The sequence below is a fragment of the Tiliqua scincoides genome, chromosome 2 (assembly GCF_035046505.1).
Source record: "Tiliqua scincoides isolate rTilSci1 chromosome 2, rTilSci1.hap2, whole genome shotgun sequence".
Taxonomy (NCBI): domain Eukaryota; kingdom Metazoa; phylum Chordata; class Lepidosauria; order Squamata; family Scincidae; genus Tiliqua; species Tiliqua scincoides.
The window spans coordinates 29,191,092-29,211,014 of NC_089822.1; the positions used below are offsets into that span (position 1 = coordinate 29,191,092).

At 43.9% G+C, this 19,923-nt stretch overlaps 1 protein-coding gene across 1 annotated transcript; it reads right to left on the minus strand.

Moving 5' to 3' along the window:
* Positions 1-23: 23 nt before the first annotated feature.
* On the minus strand, positions 24-18,529 carry LOC136638495 (cardiomyopathy-associated protein 5-like). Its single transcript, XM_066612538.1, has 3 exons — positions 18,406-18,529; positions 99-1,433; positions 24-42 (listed from the first exon to the last, which is right to left on the minus strand). Exons 1-3 carry the CDS (start codon positions 18,498-18,500, stop codon positions 24-26), a joined length of 1,449 nt encoding a protein of 482 aa, XP_066468635.1. The 5' UTR covers positions 18,501-18,529.
* Positions 18,530-19,923: the final 1,394 nt, after the last annotated feature.

Consider the following 19,923-nt stretch of genomic DNA (forward strand, 5'->3'; position numbering starts at 1 on the left):
CTGAATGTGATAATTCTACCTGTTCAGGTGCTGACTCTGCAACTGCAGGTGGATAAGGAGAAATGTCTTGCTTCCTAGCTTCTTCAGCAGAATGCAACACGGCTGCATCTTTGATCTCTGGTTGTGAGGGATGTGGTTCAATGTCTTCATTTCTGGTTTCAGATAAAATAGGCTGTTCAGGCTCATGTTCCATTAGTGCAAAATTATTTGGGGGTTGCTTATCCTGAGCAGTAGGGTCTGATAGCACAGTTACAGTTGATTCAAATTGATTCTGGGGTTCATTTGTAGAATCAGACAGGGGTTCCACAGAAACAGGTGTAAATGGCTTAGCTATTGTCCTCTCGGGCAGTGAGCTGGATTCTTCAGATATATCAGTGACCACTGTGGTATCTGGGACATAATGCTGCAATTCTGGCTTCTTGGTTTCATCCAGGAGGTTGCACGCCTTTTCCAGAATGTCTTTATCAGGAAGAACAGAACGCCTTTCCTTCTTCTCCATTTTGTCCTCATGGTCTGTTGGAGTAAAGCTTGCCCTTTCCAGCCCTGAATATGGTTCGATATCTGACTTATTTGCTTTGTCAGTAATGGGTGGTGAAACAGATGGCAGCTTTTCAGAGGCCTTATTTTGAGTTTCAGACAGAAAAGATCGTCGTGTTCTCTTCTTAACTGTGTTTGGAACAGACGCACCAGCATTTGAAACATTGGTCTGCACATGCTTGAGATTATAATGGACAAGTTCCTTCTTGTTGTTCTTATCTGTGGCTTCTTTTTCAACATGTCTTAAAGGCACAAAAATACCCTGCCTGGAGAATATTTTAGGTGGTTCTCTTGGCCTCCTGATTATAGGTGCAGGTGGAGGTGGAGGCAAATCTTTTTTGTTCACCCTTCGGAAAATTTTTTTATGTCTTTCTTCCAGTACTGCAGTAATCAGCTGGATTCTTGCTCGTACAGTTCCTTCAAGAGGTAGCTCTCCCTTTTTCTTCAAAGCATTGTCTTTTTCTTCTTGCAACGAAGGCACCACTTCCTGTGTGATTTGCACCAAGTAATCTTTAATCTTTGAAGGTTGAACTTGGTAGGGCCATGACTTTGGATTAGCTGGATCTAATTCTGTGTCTTCACCTTTTTCTTGCATCTGCCTTACACAATAGTCCCTGTCTGGGTCTATCTTCCGGTTTGGAGACAGTGGCTCCTGATTTGGGGAGTTGTTTGTTCTTCTCCGGTCAAACTTTCCATCATCTATCTCTGATGGAGAGTCCATGTATGAGTTTTCCAAACTGTAAACACCGGATGTCGCACTAGTTTCTGAGGCTTGAGATGTGGAGCATCTACTTGAATTAGCTTCCCAGGTCAATCCGTTATCTTCATCTTGAACAATACCAATAGAGTCAGACAACTTGGATTTCACAACTTCATCTTGGTTACAGTTTTTTAAACTGCGAAAGAAAGAAATATTAAAAGAGTAACATTTTATTTTTTTAAGTCACTATCTAATTAATGTTGCAATTAATGTTGTACAGCTAATTAATGTTGTAAATGTGCTTTCATTAAAAAAGAATAAAAAGTAAAATTTGGGGGGGAAAACTGATGAAAGTTTGTATTAAAACTACTACAGACAAGAGTTGTTTTTTTTGTGCCAGTGCTACATGACAACCTGAATTTAAAATCTGGAAGAGTTCATTTTCTACCACCAGCTGCAATTCAAGATGGTAAGTTTCTAAGATTAAGATCATGAGAGAGAGAGAGAGAGAGCATGTCATGCGCTGGGGTGTGATGGCACAAGTTACTTGTCTTTTTCTGCAAAAACAGTAGCCTTGTCAAGATTCACTCTCCGTTCCAATTCTTGATAATGTCCAAAGTGTGACATCACCATGCTCTGAATTTCTCTGTCCCTGTAAGCAGAGGTGTCCCTACCATGGATCACACCCAAGGTGGCAGCATTTTCTTTTGAGTTTGGTGTTCCGTAAGTTCAGGGGTGACATAATGACATGATTGCATCACCCCAAACTTCTGGGCTCTCTCACTGAATTAAATGCAAAAAGCCCATGTCTCTTTGGCAATCTCTGGGTCACTTTGGAGCTAGCCACTGTGTGCTCTCACCAGCAAATGGTGAAAATATGATCTGCTGTGAGAGCACACAGTGGCTGGGCTTGAAGCGGTCCGAAACTCACCAAATGGAAGCTCGGGCAGTGTGGGGAGGCACCCCCTTGAACCTTGTGCCTGGGGGTAACCCACCCTCTGACCTCGGCCTAGTGACACCACTGCCAGTAAGCAGCAGCTAATGCGTGGAAGAAGAAGAGGAGGAAACATAAGGGTGCTGGTTTCAGCAGTTCTGGCCTCAATTACTGTGGACTAATGTCTCTCAGAATTGAGGAATGTTCTTATGGATATTCTTTCCAAAATGCCACTATCGCTTTCTATTTTTATGTCAGATTGTATTTATGTGTATAGCTCTGTCAAAAAGACAATTTCAGAAAGTGCTCTACCAGAGGCTAGAGTTCACTCTACAAGACCAGTTAGCGAAAGGAAATGGTTATTGACACTGACAAAAAGCACCTCATGGAAAACATGCAGCAATTTAAGCTTATTGGCTGGCTGCATAAATCATTGAATCATGCAAGGTTAGTATTGGAAGAGATCTGGAAGGTCATCTAGTCCAACCCAGCTCAGGGCAGGTAGTTACAACTTCTCTGACAGATGGCCATGCAGCTTCTGCTTGAAAACCTCCAATGGTCAAGCACCCACAACTATATGAGGCAGATTGTTCCAGTGACAAACAGCTCTTAGTTGGGAAATTCTTCCATACACCTTGCCTAAATCTACATCCCTGTAGTTTCAAGCCATTGGTTCTAGTCTTGTCCTCAGAAATGACAGAGAGTAAGTCCTCCTCTTCTTCTGCAAACACAAAAATATATCTGATGCTCCCCTCAGTCTATCTTCTTTAGGCTAAACATACCAAGCTCTTTTAACCATTCCCTATAGGTCTTGGTTTCTAAATCCCTCATCATCTTCAGGCCCAATCCAACCCAGCTTTCCAGCACATTCTGTGGTAGTGGAGGCAGTCTTGGAGGCCTCCTCCTCCTCAAAGTAAGGGAATGTTTGTTTCCTTACCTCAGAGCTACATTTCTGCTGAATATTTGTTCTGTTACCCATGCCTTTGTGGTGCCTAAATGCATAGTCAATGTTCAAAGGGCAACACACATGCAATGCTATTTTATAGCAGAGATGAACTCAGAGGACAAATCCATTTCAGGAAAACCAATTTTTGCCCTGGTAAGGGAGAAGGAATCAGTATCAGCTGTTCTTTTTACTCACTGCAAACATGGTGATAGAAGAAGTCACAGCTACCAGATATTTCCTTGCTGTTGAGCTATGAAAGGACCTGGACAGCCAGGGAGGGAGCTTGCAGTGTTAGAACCTGCAGATACCTATGAGCTCAGACAGCCCTACACTTATTGGGGGCTCCTTGAAGTGAGCAAAGTTATTCAGGCCTCTGGTGTTTGCTGAAAGGTAGACAGTGCTAGTGGTTCAGGAGTTGGACTTAAACCTGGAAGAACAAGGTTCATAAGAACACAAGAAAATCCCCACTGGAAGAGGCCAAAGGCCCACCTAGTCCAGTTTCCTGTATCTCACAGGGGCCCACCAGATGCTTCAGGAAGCACACAAGACAACAAGAGACCTGCATCCTGGTGCCCTCCCTTGCACCTCACATTCTGAGGTTTAAATCCCCACTCAGCCATGAAGCTTCTGGGTGACCTTGGACCAGTCACTATCTCTCAGCCTCACCTACCTCACAGGGTTGTTTTGAGGACAAAAGGAAGGAAGGAAGGAAGAAAAGAAGGAACCATGTACACTACCCTGAGCAACTTGGAGGAGGGGCGGTATAAAAATGTGAAAAATAAATTTTAAAAATACCTGCCTTGCAGAGTTGGACATTTACTCACATGGGATATTTACTAGCTTTAAGGATGTGGTGCTTCTGTTAACATGGGAAGGCTGGGGCTGCAGGGAGATACCAACCCAACTACAAACCAGGTTGTTGTTGCTTGACAAGGCACCAAATCTTATTTCGGGCCTGGTTCATAGTATTGAAAGCCATCTTTAGAAACATTTTGATTGGAATCATATTTATGCTGCATTCTAAACAGAAGCACTTTGCTCCAATGCTACCTCTCCTCTGCCCCCACAATCCACTAGTATGAAAGCTCTGCTATAACTAAAAGAAATATTGACCAGGTACGGCAATCGCAACAAATCTTCACACTTTTTAATGCAGTGTTCACTGCTGAACAGATTGCCTGGCCCTACTGCAATCAATCAGTGTCTCATGCTTCACTGGTGAGCATGTCTTCAGCATTTTATTTTGAATGAATGCAACCTCCCAGTGTAGGATGATATGAGGTTGGCCAGCGTTGGCTCTGGCAGACAGTCAAGGAGGAAGCAGGTTTCAGGCACACTGAGTAGATTCCTTCAAAATTGGGATTACATCCAGGTGCCTAACTAAGGCACGTGATAGGATATGGAAAGCACAAAGTCAGAGAACTAGGAGAAACCCATATAACCGGGGGGGGGGGCGCAGTAATTACTACAGGTGCCGCAACCTGCCATGTAAGTGGCACATCCCACTCACTGTCACTGCCCCGAATGTTTCCAGTGGTGAATGGGAGGGGCTGCTTACATAGTGCATTGTGGTGCCTGCAGTACTTACCACCTCACCATCCCTCTGGCTACGCTAGTGGACCCATGGGTCATCTTGTTACGTGGCAGGAAGAGACACATAGTTTGTGTAATTCTATGATCTGCCATCTTCTTGGCAGAACTGCATGTTATGGGAGACACAGGTATACCACCAAAAATGGCATTCCCCATGTTGAGCTCTCCCTTTCTCCCCCATTCCATAATGCATCACAAAGCTCACTTGGTTAAGTGTGACCACATGCTAGGAGGATAAGGGGAGAACTTGACATGGATATGCTGCTTTTGGTAGCAATTCCCAGACTCCCCGAACACGTAACTGAATGCAGAGCTCGGTACACTTGGGTCCTAAGTTCACTTCTAAGTATTTCAGAGTGATCAGCAAGACACCTTGACTCTTCTGCTGTCACATCCGTCGTCCAAATTGATCTCATCCTGAAAATGGATTTCCAGCTGGACTTCAAAGCTACAACCACTGTCATGCAAGGAAGAAACATGAGGATAACTTGGATCAGTTCCCAGAGATTTCCAACACATTTATTAAGTTGCACTGGTAATTTCCATTAATCATTGGCCCATTCATTTGCATAAGCTACACACACACTGAGAGAGAGCGAGAAAGAGAGAGAGAGAGAGAATCCATTTTAATAATTAAACTACATACAAATAGTGCAAACCCTGTATATAATTATTATATGCATGCAAATATGATTTTATGAGCAAGGGCAAGTACTGAAAATACCTGAACAAAAGTTTCACTAGAGACACTTCATTGCAAAAAGGTCAAAATCAAACAGTTGGGGGGGGGGCTACATTCCGCATCCAGTGTATTCTGGGGCCATGTTTCTCCCCCAAGTTCCAATTTAACCCATTTTTGCCCAACTTTGCATATACGCAACAGGGATCAAATGTGTATACCTGTAGACTGAGCAGAAGTGGATTTATACTGAGTTCCTCAGTCTAAGGAAGGTGACAATCCCGATTGCCCCCTTTAAGGAGGTGGTCGGAGTTTGTTTTGCCTGGCCAGGACACGAGAGTCCCTCCCCAAAGGGGAGGCGAAAGGGGGCTGGGTCGGGCAGCTACGTTGGACCTTTAAAAGGGGCAAGACCCAGCCCTCTGCCTCCTTGTGCACGTGGGTACCGTGGGAATCCCATTCTTTGGAGAAGACGGCCATGACTGTCATACGGTCAAATCCTTGCCTATAGTACTCCACAGATGAAATTAACATCTTGTTTAGTGGAAAGACCTTCCCCTTGCTCACATAATGGACAAGACACATCCCCAGGCTTGGCAATTCCAAAGCCATATACAAGGGAGAGCAAACATACTGCAGGGGAGGCTCTCAAATCCAACATGTTATCACATGTGCTTGGGTACATGTACATGATCATACATGCGCACCCTAACAGGCCTGCAACTCGGCGTGCAACAACTTGAGTTGTTGGTTTGTGCCAATGGATATTGGCATTTACAAAAGACTGCAGACACAAGTGTCAATTTGCACACAATAATTGGGCTATAAATGCACAGTAATGGGAAGAGGGAAGGAAACTCTTAATGTAATAAACGAAAGCAGTTGTTCCAAATGGCTGAATTATTAGAGCTATTGTGGAGATGCAGCATGTTAAGGAAGGAAAGAGAAGATGGAGAAAGGGGAGGTAAGGGGCAAGGGAGTAGAGCTGCTGGCATCTTATGTAACATTGTTTACCTAGAGACATCACAGGGTTAGGAAGGAAAGCTGTAGGTTACTGAGTGTAATGAGAGAAGGGAAGAGTGTAATAAATGCTCTGTTCCCCCCCCCTTTGCCTATTTTTCCTTGTTTTTGGACCATTCCCCCTCCCCCCAAGTTTTGGGATGCTGTATCCTCCCAAAGAGACTGCCTCATATATTAAATGCAGGATTTATTATCCTGAGCTGCTCTGCAATTTGAAACATCTTTTCCAAAAAGACATATGTACAGCAAGTGGATTGAACTGTCTTTATGTCTGGAACCAAGTCAAGATAATACCTTCCTCTTGCTGAGATTAGCATATGCCCACCGATCAGGAAGGGGGTTAGGATTTGGCCAATGATGCCACCAAACGCACCCTCTTCTGGGACCTAATCCGCCCATCCCTGCCCGTTAGCACCTCGTACCACCTTCCCCCTCCCCCCATCCTGCCTTGATGGGTCCAGGAATCCCACCCTGGGTCAACATGCGCATAGATGACTCAAGTCTTCTCACGAATAATATGGCAATGTGCACCTCCACACACCTCCATAAGGCAGTTAGCACTGGTGGAACACTTGTTCTGCCAGTGGGGCAGCCTAACTGGATTTGGCTGCCCATGATTCAGTTCATTGCCATGCCTGATTGCTTACAGGTGCTATTTCATTTTGGTTTTCAATATCTCTGCTAGTTCCTACAGTCTCTTAGGAGGGGATGTTTTCTCAAGTGGCCGCTTCTTTGCCTGATTTCCCCAGTCAGAGATAGGGGGGAATGAATACCTACCAGTGTTTCCCCCTTTCCGCCCAAGTCAGCAGCTGACACAAGAAATCAGTGAAGCTGAGAGTAAAAGGGGCTGTGCTGAGCACTAACCATTAGGCACTACTCTCCCTGGTCAATTTCCCCTTCCCTAACAGAGAACAAATCAAGAAATCAGGGGAAAGGATCATTTGCATTTTTAACTTTTTGAAAGAATCGCTGGGAAGCCTTTAGGAAATCACTTACTCTCAGCTTTCCATCCATTTGAAACACAGGAGGAGAGATTAAAACAATCTGTTTCGTATACTACTGGGAGGATTAATGAAATAAAGGATTGTAAAGTGCTTGGCACACAAGTATCACAACAAAAAGAGCGAGAGTAGACAGCTGAAATCGGCAGCATCTTCTCTGTGCTGCCTGATAAATCAATGTAAAGTTGGAGAACTTTCATTAAAAAGAGTGTTTAACAAAGCTGTGGCATTGGGCTGGTTTATCTTTGTTCCCTCATCCTATGTGTGAAACTGCAGTGATAAAGGCAAGGCGACTGCAGTCACTCTTGCCTATTGTAAACCTAGAACTACAAGGCACTCTTCTTTACAAATAATTTTACATCACTTTCAAGTTTCACTGATTTACTGTTGCAATGGCTTTCATAGCTAAGAGCCTACTTGGTTTGAAGAGAAGGCAGTGGGTGTTACCAAAAAGGGCTGTTATGTTTTAAGGGGAATTATTATATTACCCTTTTGGAAACTTCAGGATCGCAGGCTAGATAACAAAACAGTGTAATGCAAAGAAATTCCTTTTTAGTTTGAAAAGAGACTGGGAGAAAGATAACTTTCAATCAAAGATTATATTTTTATTACAAAAACACACAGGTAAACATAATGCACATGGAAAAATAATAAGTATATGTCCACTTGAATCCTAGTACTTGGATACAGTGTACCTAACTTTCATGGTGGTTGCGTGTGGAGTGTATTTGGTGCATTCCAAGGAGATCAGAAAAGGACAGATTTTAGGGAAGGATTTTAGGGGTCCCTGGTCTGCATAACCCAGTTGCTGACTAAAGATGGGTAGAGAAGGGGAGAAAAAAGGGGGGGAACAGGGAAAAGGTTCCAGGCGCAAGATATAGTTACCGTCCTGAGGAGCAGTTGGATGGGAGGGGGGAAGAGTCCTATGGACCTCTGCCTTGGAGGGCAGCCAGAGAGAGCACATGGCGAAGTTCTCTCTTAAAAGGCTTTTTGCTGATCTGAATGACCCGGATGTGGCCTAGAGCTGTCCTAGATGCGCATGCTCAGTACACAGTCGGACACGTGAAGTATGTAAAACAGTGGAAGGATCCGGAAATCAGCTATCAGCAAAGGCTGGCTTCCTGTGAGAGGGGGTAGCTGGCTGTTCGAGTATGGTACTTAAGAGTGATTAAGCTACAACAATAGGAGCTATGCCAGACTCCTTGTCATCATTGTGAGCTTGACTTGACTTGACTGTCCTGTGTGTTGAGGTTTAATGGTTTTGCATAACAGTGATTGGATCAGGAGACCCTTTCTTAAAACAATACAATGCATACATTGACCTGCAAAGAAATGGGGGTTGTGTAATTCATGTGCTTGTGGCTTGACCAGGGCCTTTGGAAACATGTGCTGGGAGAGATGTGGCCTGCATGATGTTTTTGAAACATAACCAGATATAAAAATCACAACTTAAAAGGAAAAAGGGGATTTTCACGTAACAGTGGGTATGTGCAAACTTGTGTGAGGGGGCACTAAAGAAGTAAACAATTGCATTCTGCAGTTCAGTACATACATGGGAGTTAAGTCCCCCTGAAATCTGTGGGAGTTTATTTCTTAGCAAACATGCACAGGATCAGGCTGCTCTACCTGAGGTAGTATAGCTAAGATAATTCAATCCAAAGAGTGGAAGAAGGAGGAGGGGCAGCGGAGGCAAGTAGGCAGAGACGGGCACACCCCACCAAACTGCTGCCTGAAGCAATTGTTTCAGTTGGCCGCATGAATGGACCAGCTCTGAGCTAAGGCTGTGATCCTCCACCTACTTTTCTGGATGTGGTGAACAGGAGCCTTCTACCCATGGGAGGCCCTTAGTTGCATAATATGAAGCTGGCTTGTCTCAGGTAGTCAGTGCAACTTTGTCTTTGCAACCTCTATCTACATCTGCAGGAAAAGCTCCCTTGACCTACTGGGCCATTGCCCACAGCTCCCCATTAGAGCTACAATCCCTTACATTGCATTGGGTAGTAGGATTTTTTTGTGAGGATTCTACAGCTCCCCTGGCTGATTTCCGTGGCTTCCTGGGGAGCCACGGCTCACTATTTGGGAACCACTGGTCTAGGACATCAAACATCAACACCTTGCTGGGTTTTGCTCACATGTGTCCATTGGTCAAGTCCATCCACCTGACCGTGGCTAAGGGGAAGTCTGGGGGCTCACCTAAGTTTCCTGTCATTAGAGTAACCAGTGAAAAAGGTAGGATTATTATTATTATTATTATTATTATTATTATTAATAATAATAATAATAACAGTATTTATATACCGCTTTTCAACTAAAAGTTCACAAAGCGGTTTATAGAGAAAAATCAAATAACTAAATGGCTCCCTGTCCCAAAAGGGCTCACAATCTAAAAAAATGCAAATGAATACCAGCAGACAGCCACTAGAACAGACAGTGCTGGGGTGAGGTGGGCCAGTTACTCTCCCCCTGCTAAAAAAAGGAGCACCCACTTGAAAAAGTGCCTCTTACCCAATTAGCAGGGGTTACCCAATTAGCCTCTTACCCAATTAGCAGGGAATCCAAAGGGGGGGAAGAGGGCTGGAGAGGGAAGTTGTGTGTTTTGTTCTAGTACTTACAGTCCTGACTATAATTACAGTCATCCCACCTCCAGATCCTGGCAAAGGAACTGCATCAAGTATGTACATTTAGCTAGGGAAAAGGTTCAGGTAGCTTCTACTAGGATTTTATTTCATTTAGCTCTAAATTCAAGACCAGATTTTGTCTAATTTCAAGTGCCTGCTTTTGGATATGTGAACTTGCCTAATTTCCCTTTTACCCTTTTAATAAAAGAGTTTTATCTTTGAAAACTCACCAGTCTGTTTCAGTCAGACTAGAGCACTAAGCTATTGCTCCTCACTCTTTTACAGGTGAATCAAGGCTAATCTACATGGTGTTTAGGCAAAGAAAAGCTTGCATTGGTCAGGTCTTCCCTCCAATACATTGCATTGCCTTTCTTCTTCCCTCCAATACAGTATGGTGGGTCCCAGTGTCACCTCTGGTTCACTACAATCCCACTGAATTTTGTGGAACATTTGTCCAAGAAAATGTACATAGGAAGAGGGTGCAAAGACGATCAAACCTGATGACACAGCAAAACAGATACATAACATTATAGGTCACATAATTTCTACCCTAAGGAAACTGGGATGTAGGCCCTGCCTAATCCCTGACTGAGGGCCCCAATGCAGCCATAATGCAGCCCTAAGGTAAGAGAACATATGTACCCATACTTTGAAGTGATCTTTGACTGCCTCCCCACCACAGGATGCAGTGCATGCCCCATTGGCACAACTGCACCAGCACTGGAAAATTGGATAAAATTAGGCCCTTAATTTACCTGACTCAGGGCCCAATCCTATCCAATTTTCCAGTGCCAGTGCTGCTGTGCCAATGGGGTACGCACTGCTTCCTATGTTGGGGAGGCAGTCTCGGAGGCCTCCTCAAGGTATGGTAACATTTGTTCCCTTACCTTGGGGCTGCATTGCGGCTGCAACAGTGCTGGAAATTTGGATAGGATTGGGCCCTCAGGCTGCAATCCTAACCACACTTTCCTGAGTGTAAGCCCAATTGAACAAAATAGGTCTTACTTCTGAGTAGACCTGGTTAGGCTTGTGCCCTCAATTACAACTACTCATTGAGAGATATGCTGTATTAGCCAGATTCCAAACTGCCCACGATGATTAGTGGGTCATTCAGCTTCTAAACTGTTTATATGAAACTGATCATCTGAGGAAGTTACTTATCTCAGTTTCATTTCATTGAGGATATGGAGGGAAAAGTAATTTCTTTCCATGCCCCCTTGTTTGCTCAGGTGTATTGATACTATAATAGGTATGCACTGCTTAACTTTTGTGTGTTTTTTGCATGAATGCATCCAGCGGAGATAACTTCTTGTCTGCAGACATCACTTCTCAGCTAGACAGGCTGGTAGATAGTGCTGGGGAGGAGGTAGTGGTTGTGGTGCATGTGGGCACCAGTGACATGGGCAAGTGTAGCCAGGAGGTCCTGAAGGCCAAATTTAGGCTATTGGGTAGGAAACTGAAAGCCAGGACCCCAAAGGTAGCGTCTTCAGAAATGCTACCTGTTCCACATGCAGGGCCAGCTAGACAGGCAGAGATCAGGGGTCTCAATGTGTGGATGAGACGGTGGTGTAGGGAGGAGGGGTTTAGATTCGGTAGGCACTGGGGAACGTTTTGGGACAAGCGGGGCTTCACTTGAACCACAATGGAACCAGACTAATGGCACATAACATTAAAAAGGTGGCAGAGCAGCTTTTAAACTGATCCCTGGGGGAAAGCCAACACGAACCGAGGGGCATCCGGTCCTGGACTCCTCATCTCTATGGGATGAGGAGGGGGATGTCAGAGAACAACAAGGTAAAGACAGAGTAGGAGAAGAAACTGGGAATGGTAGCATGATGGGATGTGATAGACGGTTTGGCACAATGAGAGGATGCAGGGATAAAGGAGCTAATAAGCAGCCCATCCTGGGGGATTCCATGTACAAATGCTTTTATGCAAATGCCCGAAGTCTCCGAGCAAAGATGGGAGAACTGGAATGTTTGGTGACTAGAGAAAACTTTGATATAGTGGGCATAATGGAAACCTGGTGGAATGCGGAGAATCAGTGGGATACCGCAATCCCGGGCTATAAACTCTATAGGAGGGACAGGCAGGGTCGTGTTGGAGGTGGGGTGGCCATTAGGGATAGAATCCAGCAAAGCAGAGCTTGAAGGTGGGTCCGACTCCACCATAGAATCTCTGTGGGTTAAATTACCAGGCCTGAGGAGCGATACAATACTGGGGACGTACTATCATCCTCCAGACCAGAAACCGGAAGGGGACCTTGAAATGAGGAAACAGTTCAGGGAGGTATCAAGGAGGGACAGGGTTGTAATCATGGGGGACTTCAATTATCCTCATATCGACTGGGTCAATTTGTGTTCTGGTCACGAAAGAGAGACCAAATTCCTTGACATGCTAAATAACTGTGCCTTAGAGCACCTAGTCATGGAGCCCACCAGAGCACAGGTGACTCTGGATTTAATATTGTACAGTACTCAGGACCTAATTAGAGATGTAATGTTACTGAGCCATTGGGGAACAGTGACCGTGCTGCGATCTGTTTTGACATGCATGTTGGGGGAAGAGTACCAGGCAAATCTGTCACAAAAACTCGCCTTCCGACAAGTGGACTTCCTTCAAATGAGGAGGCTGGTTAAAAGGAGGTTGAAGGGAAGGTAAAAAGAGTCCAATCTCTCCAGAGTGCATGGAGGCTGCTTAAAACAACAGTAATAGAGGCCGAGCAGAAGTGTATACTGTAAAGGAAGAAAGGCTCGACTAAGTCCAGGAGGGTACCCGCATGGCTAACGAGCCAAGTTAGAGAGGCTGTAAAGGGCAAGGAAGCTTCCTTCCATAAATGGAAGTCTTGCCCTAATGAGGAGAATTAAAAGGAACAAAAACTGTGGCAAAAGAAATGTAAGAAGGTGATAAGGGAGGCCAAGAGAGACTATGAGGAACACAAGGCCAGAAGCATTAAGGGGAATAATAAAAGCTTCTTCAAATGTGTTAGAAGCAGAAAACCCACCAGAGTAGCGTTTGGCCCTCTGGATGGTGAGGGAGGGAAAGGGGAGATAAAAGGAGACTTGGAGATGGCAGAGAAATTAAATGAGTTCTTTGCATCTGTCTTCACAGCAGAAGACCTCGGGCAGATACTGCTGCCCGAACGGTCCCTCCTGACCAAGGAATTAAGCCAGATAAAGGTTAAAAGAGAAGATGTTTCAGTCCAATAGGACCATTGGAGGATGTGAGCCCCCACTGACAGCACAGTGTGCCTTGTCAATTGTCAAAAACCTGGTGGCGTGCCTTGACCATTTTAGTGCCTTGCCAGTGTGCCGCGAGATGAAAAAGATTGAAAATCACTGCCTTAGTGGTTGGGGTATCATTGGTAACAGAGCTCTTCTCAGGGGTCACACTGGAAGTGCCATTTTCCCCCCCACAGTAGCCCCTATGTTGCACGTCTGGAATTCTGTGTCAGTACTGTGAATAAAAAAAGGTGGCAGCCACCAAGAACTGTCACTGCCCCTTCACCAAGCTAAGCAATTCAAAGCTTGGGGGGGGGGGGTCTTACCTTGGTGGCAGCTCTTCTTGGTGGTGGCCTTTTTTTTTTTTTTGCCCACAGTGCCCCTATTCTGGCACAACATTCCAAGGTCTCCCATCAGATTGACTTACATCTGCAACACCTGATCTCACATCAAGGACATATTTAAAACTTCTTTCTTGGAATATTGCGGGATGGCGTAGCAAGGTTAATGATGAGACTTTCCAGAGATATTTATGTGATTTTCACGTAATCCTTTTGCAGGAAACCTGGTCTCAAATTCCTTTACACCTTCAAGGTTTTAATTCCTACAACATTCCAGCTTATAGAATAAGCTCCAAGGGGCATTTGCAAGCGGGGATGACAATTTTTGTCTCTTCCCAGCTAAATTCAGAACTGGTGGTCACCAAGACAACTAGCAAATTATGTCATGCAGTCGAGCTTATTCTTAACAATCTCCAGTTAATAATTGTAAATGTTTATCTTCCTCCTGGCTTGAACAACCAATTATTATCCCAGAATTGGAGCACCTTCTCTAAAATTGTCACAGAGTTAGACATGGAATTTCCTTCATGCCATTGTCTTATCGGTGGCGATTTCAACGCCAGGGTTGGAAATTCAGAGCCGTTGCTCAGTACTGCCGCAAACTTAGATCCTGATTCATCTCTCCTTGATTTATTTTCTTTGGAAAGATTTTCCAAAGATAATAAAACGAATGCAGCTGGCCTCTATTTGGCCAGATTCTGTGTCAATTTTAATACAATATGGTTAAATGGTCTTGTAGCTTTCCCCAATTCAGGTGAATTCACTTATGCTTCAGTCATTGGTTCCAGTGTTATAGATTATTTCTTGGTTCCACTTCACCTCAAGGTCAATGTTGTTGATTTTTTGGTTGATGATCTAGGAATGAGTGACCATTTTCCTTTAATACTCAAGCTAGATTTAGGTTCTTTCCAGTACTCCACCCCTGATGTAGAGCTTGAAAATGAACATGAAATTAGGCCTAAAATCATGTGGAATACTACAATTAATCAGAAAATGAGCGAACTGCTCTACACGGAGCCATACAAGAGCTATAGAATCCAACTTTTAAATGAGTCAGATCCGATAGAACTAATTAAGATATATGAGTTATTAATCTCTAGGGTTTCATCCACTTTAGTCTCCTACACTAGTATACCCTCTGCTAAAGGTGGTATAGGGGAGGGATCCCAAACAATATCCCCTTGGTTTGATAGGGATTGTATGGATCTCAAAAATCAGATTAGATCCGTTTACCAGCAATACCGCTATTCAGGGGCTATTCAAATTCCCGATACATATTTTACTTTAAAGAAGCAGCTGAAACAACTGATCCAAGAAAAGCGACATAATTATGCTTCCCGCTTGTGGTATAAACTACTAGCCGCCATAGAACATAAAAATTCTAAGCAATTTTGGGGTATAATCACCAATTCTGCTCAGAAAACTGCACCTCGCTCTCAGATGGTCATCTCCCCACAAGAGTGGTGCCACTTTTTCTCCACCCTATATTGCCAAGAGGGTGAAAGTGGCTTAGCATCTTTTACTTTAAATCCTTCAGCAACCACCCCATGGCCTCCTGTATCCACTGAAGAAATTATAGAGCTAGTCTCTCAAAGTAAACAAGGAAAAGCTCCTGGGCCAGATTTGGTATTGTCAAAGATCCTGAAAGTGGACCCCGAATGGTGGGCCCCTATTCTATTCTCATTATTCACAGTGGTGGACCAAACAGGTATAATACCAGCTGAATGGACAAATGCTATTATAGTGCCTATTTATAAAAAAGGCGACCATCGTGATCCCTCCAATTTTAGACCTATAAGTCTTTTATCAGTGGGGGGAAAACTTTATGCAAAACATATTTTAAACAAGCTGCTATCCTGGATGGAAGATCTGGGCCTTCCAGGGTGGGATCAGATAGGATTTCGAAAAGGATCTTCACCAATTGATCAGTGTGCTGTTTTAGCTCATCTGATTGACAAGTACACAAGGCTAAAAAATCAAAAATTATATGTTGCTTTTCTGGATCTTAAAGGAGCCTTTGACTCCGTTAATAGATCGCTGCTATGGAACAAACTAGTTAAACTCAATATAGACCCTAGACTTCTAACTCTTATTCAGAAACTTTATACAGGCACCACCTGCCAAATTAAATTTACATCTTCGGGGAAATTGACCCCCAAAATTCAGGTCGAAAGGGGAGTGAAACAGGGGTGCATTTTAGCACCCACTCTTTTAATCTTTTTCTGCACGATTTTACCCCCTTTTTGCTTCAGATAGATGGACATTTTTCCAAACTAGGTTCAATGCATATTCCAGCATTGCTTTATGCAGATGATGCAGTGCTAGTATCCTGTACACCTATTGGACTTAAGCAACTTTTAAATAGAACTTCTGACTATCTGAAATGTAACAAACTTGAACTGAACTCTCAGAAAACCAAAGTTATGGTCTTTTCAAAATCATGGTGCCCAGGTACTTGGTCTATCGGAGGGGAGAAACTGGAACAGGTCAAAAGCTTTAAATACCTTGGAATTCACTTCCATTACAATCTTTGCTGGGGTACTCATCAAAAATTGGTTACCAACTTGGCCCGTGTCACTTTGCAGAGCACCAATCAATTCTTTTTTAGTCAGGGCAATCGTTATATACCAGCTGCTCTCAAGGTATTTAATGCCAAGGTATCAGCACAGCTCCTGTACGGGTGCCCTATCTGGATTAGCTCTATAAATCACACCCTTGAGAGTATCCAAGCAAAATTTTTGAGGGCTATCCTGGGTTTACCTAAATTTGTACCATACTCTGCATTATGTTTGGAGACCGGACAATTGCTCTTAGTATCAAGAGCATGGCTTTTAACCATACGCTATTGGCTCCAATTACATTATAACATGAAACCAGGCAGTCTCCTATCCAGAATGCTATCTGAGTCTCGTTCTTCTAAATGGTATAGCCAAATTAAATCAAAAATCGAATCAATTGGTTTTTCATTGGATTTTTTAAGTTTCTATCCATTCCCTGAAGTTTATCAAAGGGTAAAGCAAAGAATGCTAGACATTGAGGCACAAAACCTCTTTGAACTTGCTTCTAGAATTTGCTCCCCTCTTAATTTCTCTATTCCGCTAAAGTATGGGCAAATGGCTCCTTATCTGAGTATTCTGATCAACCCCTCTGAACGTCGTGCAATCTCTTTGGCAAGATTCAATGTGTTTCCATCCAAGGTCACAGAAGGCAGATATAGGCAAATACCATATAAAGAATGCCTCTGCCCTTGTAATTTGGGAAATGTTGAATCAATCATACACATTCTTTTTTATTGTCCTCGGCACACTAGAACCCGCCACACTTACATGACTCCACTTCTCAGCAAAATGAATGGGCTTTCAGATGAGGCAAAACTGAAGTGTCTCCTAAATGACTGCTCACCAGATGTGCTAGAGGAAATTTCTAAATTTTTACTTTTGGTGATTTCCAAGCCTTCTTTAATGTAATTTGTCAAAAATGTTGATATTTTATGTTGAACTGTAAATGTTTTATTAGTAATTTAGTATCTTAACTCCGTTTTTGATAAACGGGACCAGGACTAATTATGTTTGCTTTTATGATTTCTCTACCTATGCCTAATAAAGGTTTATTCATTCATTCATTCATTCATTCCAAGGTCTTCCAGCACTGGTTTCCTTCTTTGGCCTCTTTGGCCTCTAAAAACAAATTCTTATTCTTTAAGTGGAAGTTGTCTGTTATGCCATGAATCTGAAAGGCTGCTTAATAAAAATCAAAATGAAAATTGCTAGATGGGGTGACCCAGTACTCCAGGTGGGGCAGCAGACCCATTGCTCCCAAACAGGCTAAACTCCTGTGTCCGTGGGTTCAGGGAAATGAGAAATGGTTCCTGCTGGTAGCTCAGAAGACAATTTCCATGCAGTAGCAGTGTGAGTGAATCCTGAAGCACATAACAAGATTTAGCCACCCCTGAAAGCAACCAGCTCCCATGCCCAGCAAAAGCAGTTCAGAGTGACTACCCTGATTTCAGGGCTGAAAGCTTTTATTTGCAGTAAAAATGATAGCGTATTTCCAGCAGTTACAGAAAGGGATTGGGGAACTAACACTGAAAAGGGTTTCTCCCATCAAGGTTAATATTGCATGGAGAGGAGCCCAGGTTTGCAACTGAAATCTTTTGAACCAGGGTCCTTCCTTCTCTATGTCGCCATTTCAAACATTATGTTCCCCTAGATGCAAAGGTTGCCTTATATTTAGTCCTACTCCATTCAACCAGCAGCTGCAGAACCAAAATAGGTAATTGCTCCATTTTCAGGAATCCTGTGCGATTGGACTGAACAAATCATGCATAAAATCCATGAAACCAAATGGCCTGCAGCTTCCAAATTCAAAGTGAGTCACAAAACCACCTCATTTCCTTTACTAAAGGCGATTGATCCCTTGAGACTAAAAGTTCTCCCCCACCTTCCATTGCACAGAGAGTTATGGTATTTATAAAAGAATAAATTAGAGGCCTGCTTTTAGGACTTTACACACACACACACGTAACTGAGATTGAGATGTAATGATGAGCCAGCTAGGGAGGGAGGAGCAGGGGGAGATGCCAATCCAACTGGCACAACTCAGGATCTTTAAATAGAAAATGCCTTTGATGCACAGACCAGGCACTTTCAGAATCACAACCAGCTGCATTCAGGTTCCTCCGAAAATGCCCCCTCATTCTTCAAACTTTCATTTCCTCTGATGCCATTCTGGATTTGCACAAGGCTGCTTCTCCGTCTCTTCTCCAGAACTTCTTGACAACCGGCAATCTGGGCTTGCACATTATGGATGCTACAGTACCTGTTTGACAGCTGTCCTCTTTCCTGGGGTTCCTCTTCATCCTCCTCTGAGACCTCAGGTGATCTACCAAATTCTGAGTTGCAGTCAGTCTCCATTTTGTCTCCAGGTCTGTGCCTTGCTGAGTTGTTTCCCCTCTACCCAGTCCTCTCCAGGGTTGCCCGAAGCAAACTGTAATCCACAGCAGCTCAGCCCTCCTGACTCAGGAAGCTCTTTAAATAGAACCAGGGAAAGTTGAAACATCAAACTGCTGCTGCTGCCACCTTAGGCATACTTCTGGGTCCTAACACCACCTGATTTTGAGGGCCAGTGCAGTCAGCACCAAGACTTGGATAAACATGTACCCGGTTTGTAAAGTGACAGTCTTCAATCCAGCGACAGAATCAAACAAGGAGTGGCACATGATGGTTGGTGGCTGTGGGTATGGTGGGATATCCTCATTTGCGTCCAAAGTGGCAGGCGTGCTTGCACACTCTCTGCTCCTTCTCACATAACCCTACTGTCTGGGTTTGGTTGGGTGAGACACAGGAGCCAAGCAAAGTTGAGACAGCTTTTGTTTATTGGCAGTCTTGTACATTTAAGGGGACGATCCTAACCCACTCTCCAGCACCGACATAAGGGCAATGCAGCTCCGGGGTAAGGGAACAAATATTCCTTTACTTTGAGAAGGCCTCCATGAGTGACACCCAACTGCAGGAAGCAGCACATGCCCCACTGGCACACCTATGCCAGTGCTGGAAAGCTGGTTAGAATTTGAGCCTAAGGCAATCAGGGGTCTGCCAGTGAGGCACTCCCACCTTCCCACACCCCTAGAGTTGAGAGATATTGCCTCAAGCCATCTGCATTTAAGTGCTCCTGAACTTATATCACACTTTGATCTTCAGGCAATTTTTAGGAGCAGTTTTCACAACTGAGAGAGCTGCAGCTGCCCCTTCCTCTTCAGTAGCTACAAAAAAAATTTTTTTGCAAGGCGGCAGCAGCTACAGAACACAAGCTCTCCACGTGGTGTAGTGGGGTTGACTAGTGCATATTATAGCAGTAATTCCAGAAAATGAATAGGCTGCTTCTTGCTTTCCAAGCACAGTTTAAAATATTGTGACCTACACAGGTCTTTGCAAATTGTGTTCTGCACTGCTTCAGACTGTGTGGTGTTTCTGCTATGGGGCCTAACATGTGCAAAGACCACCGTGGGAGCACTGTCTTCTCAAGTAGCTGCCACTGAACCAACTATGCCTAGAAGGAACTGTCTGGTAGGAACAACTGGGGCTATCACTAATGTTGGTGAGAGAGAAGGGCAGCTCCAGCAATCCCCCCCCCATGTACGCACTCCTATGAAAAATGCCTCGCCAGAAAGTCCTTACATCACACCGTAACTAACCTTAAATTTGTGCATGTGAAATAACTGCAGATTCTTCCCCAGTTTTATTTTTTCTTCCACTTTGTTCCCCCTATTCTATTGTTTTCTTGCAAGCCCCTTGGAGATGGAACAATCTATATTTCATTGGTACGTGAACCAAAACT

What these genes read in the sequence shown, in the direction of transcription:
- LOC136638495 (XM_066612538.1), bottom strand. Translation starts at nt 18,500, where the DNA reads ATGGAGACTGACTGCAACTCAGAATTTGGTAGATCACCTGAGGTCTCA. An exon ending in AGAGGACAGCTGTCAAACAG is followed by an intron (nt 1,434 to 18,405) that starts GTACTGTAGCAT and finishes TTTCTTTCGCAG; the next exon opens with TTTAAAAAACTGTAACCAAG.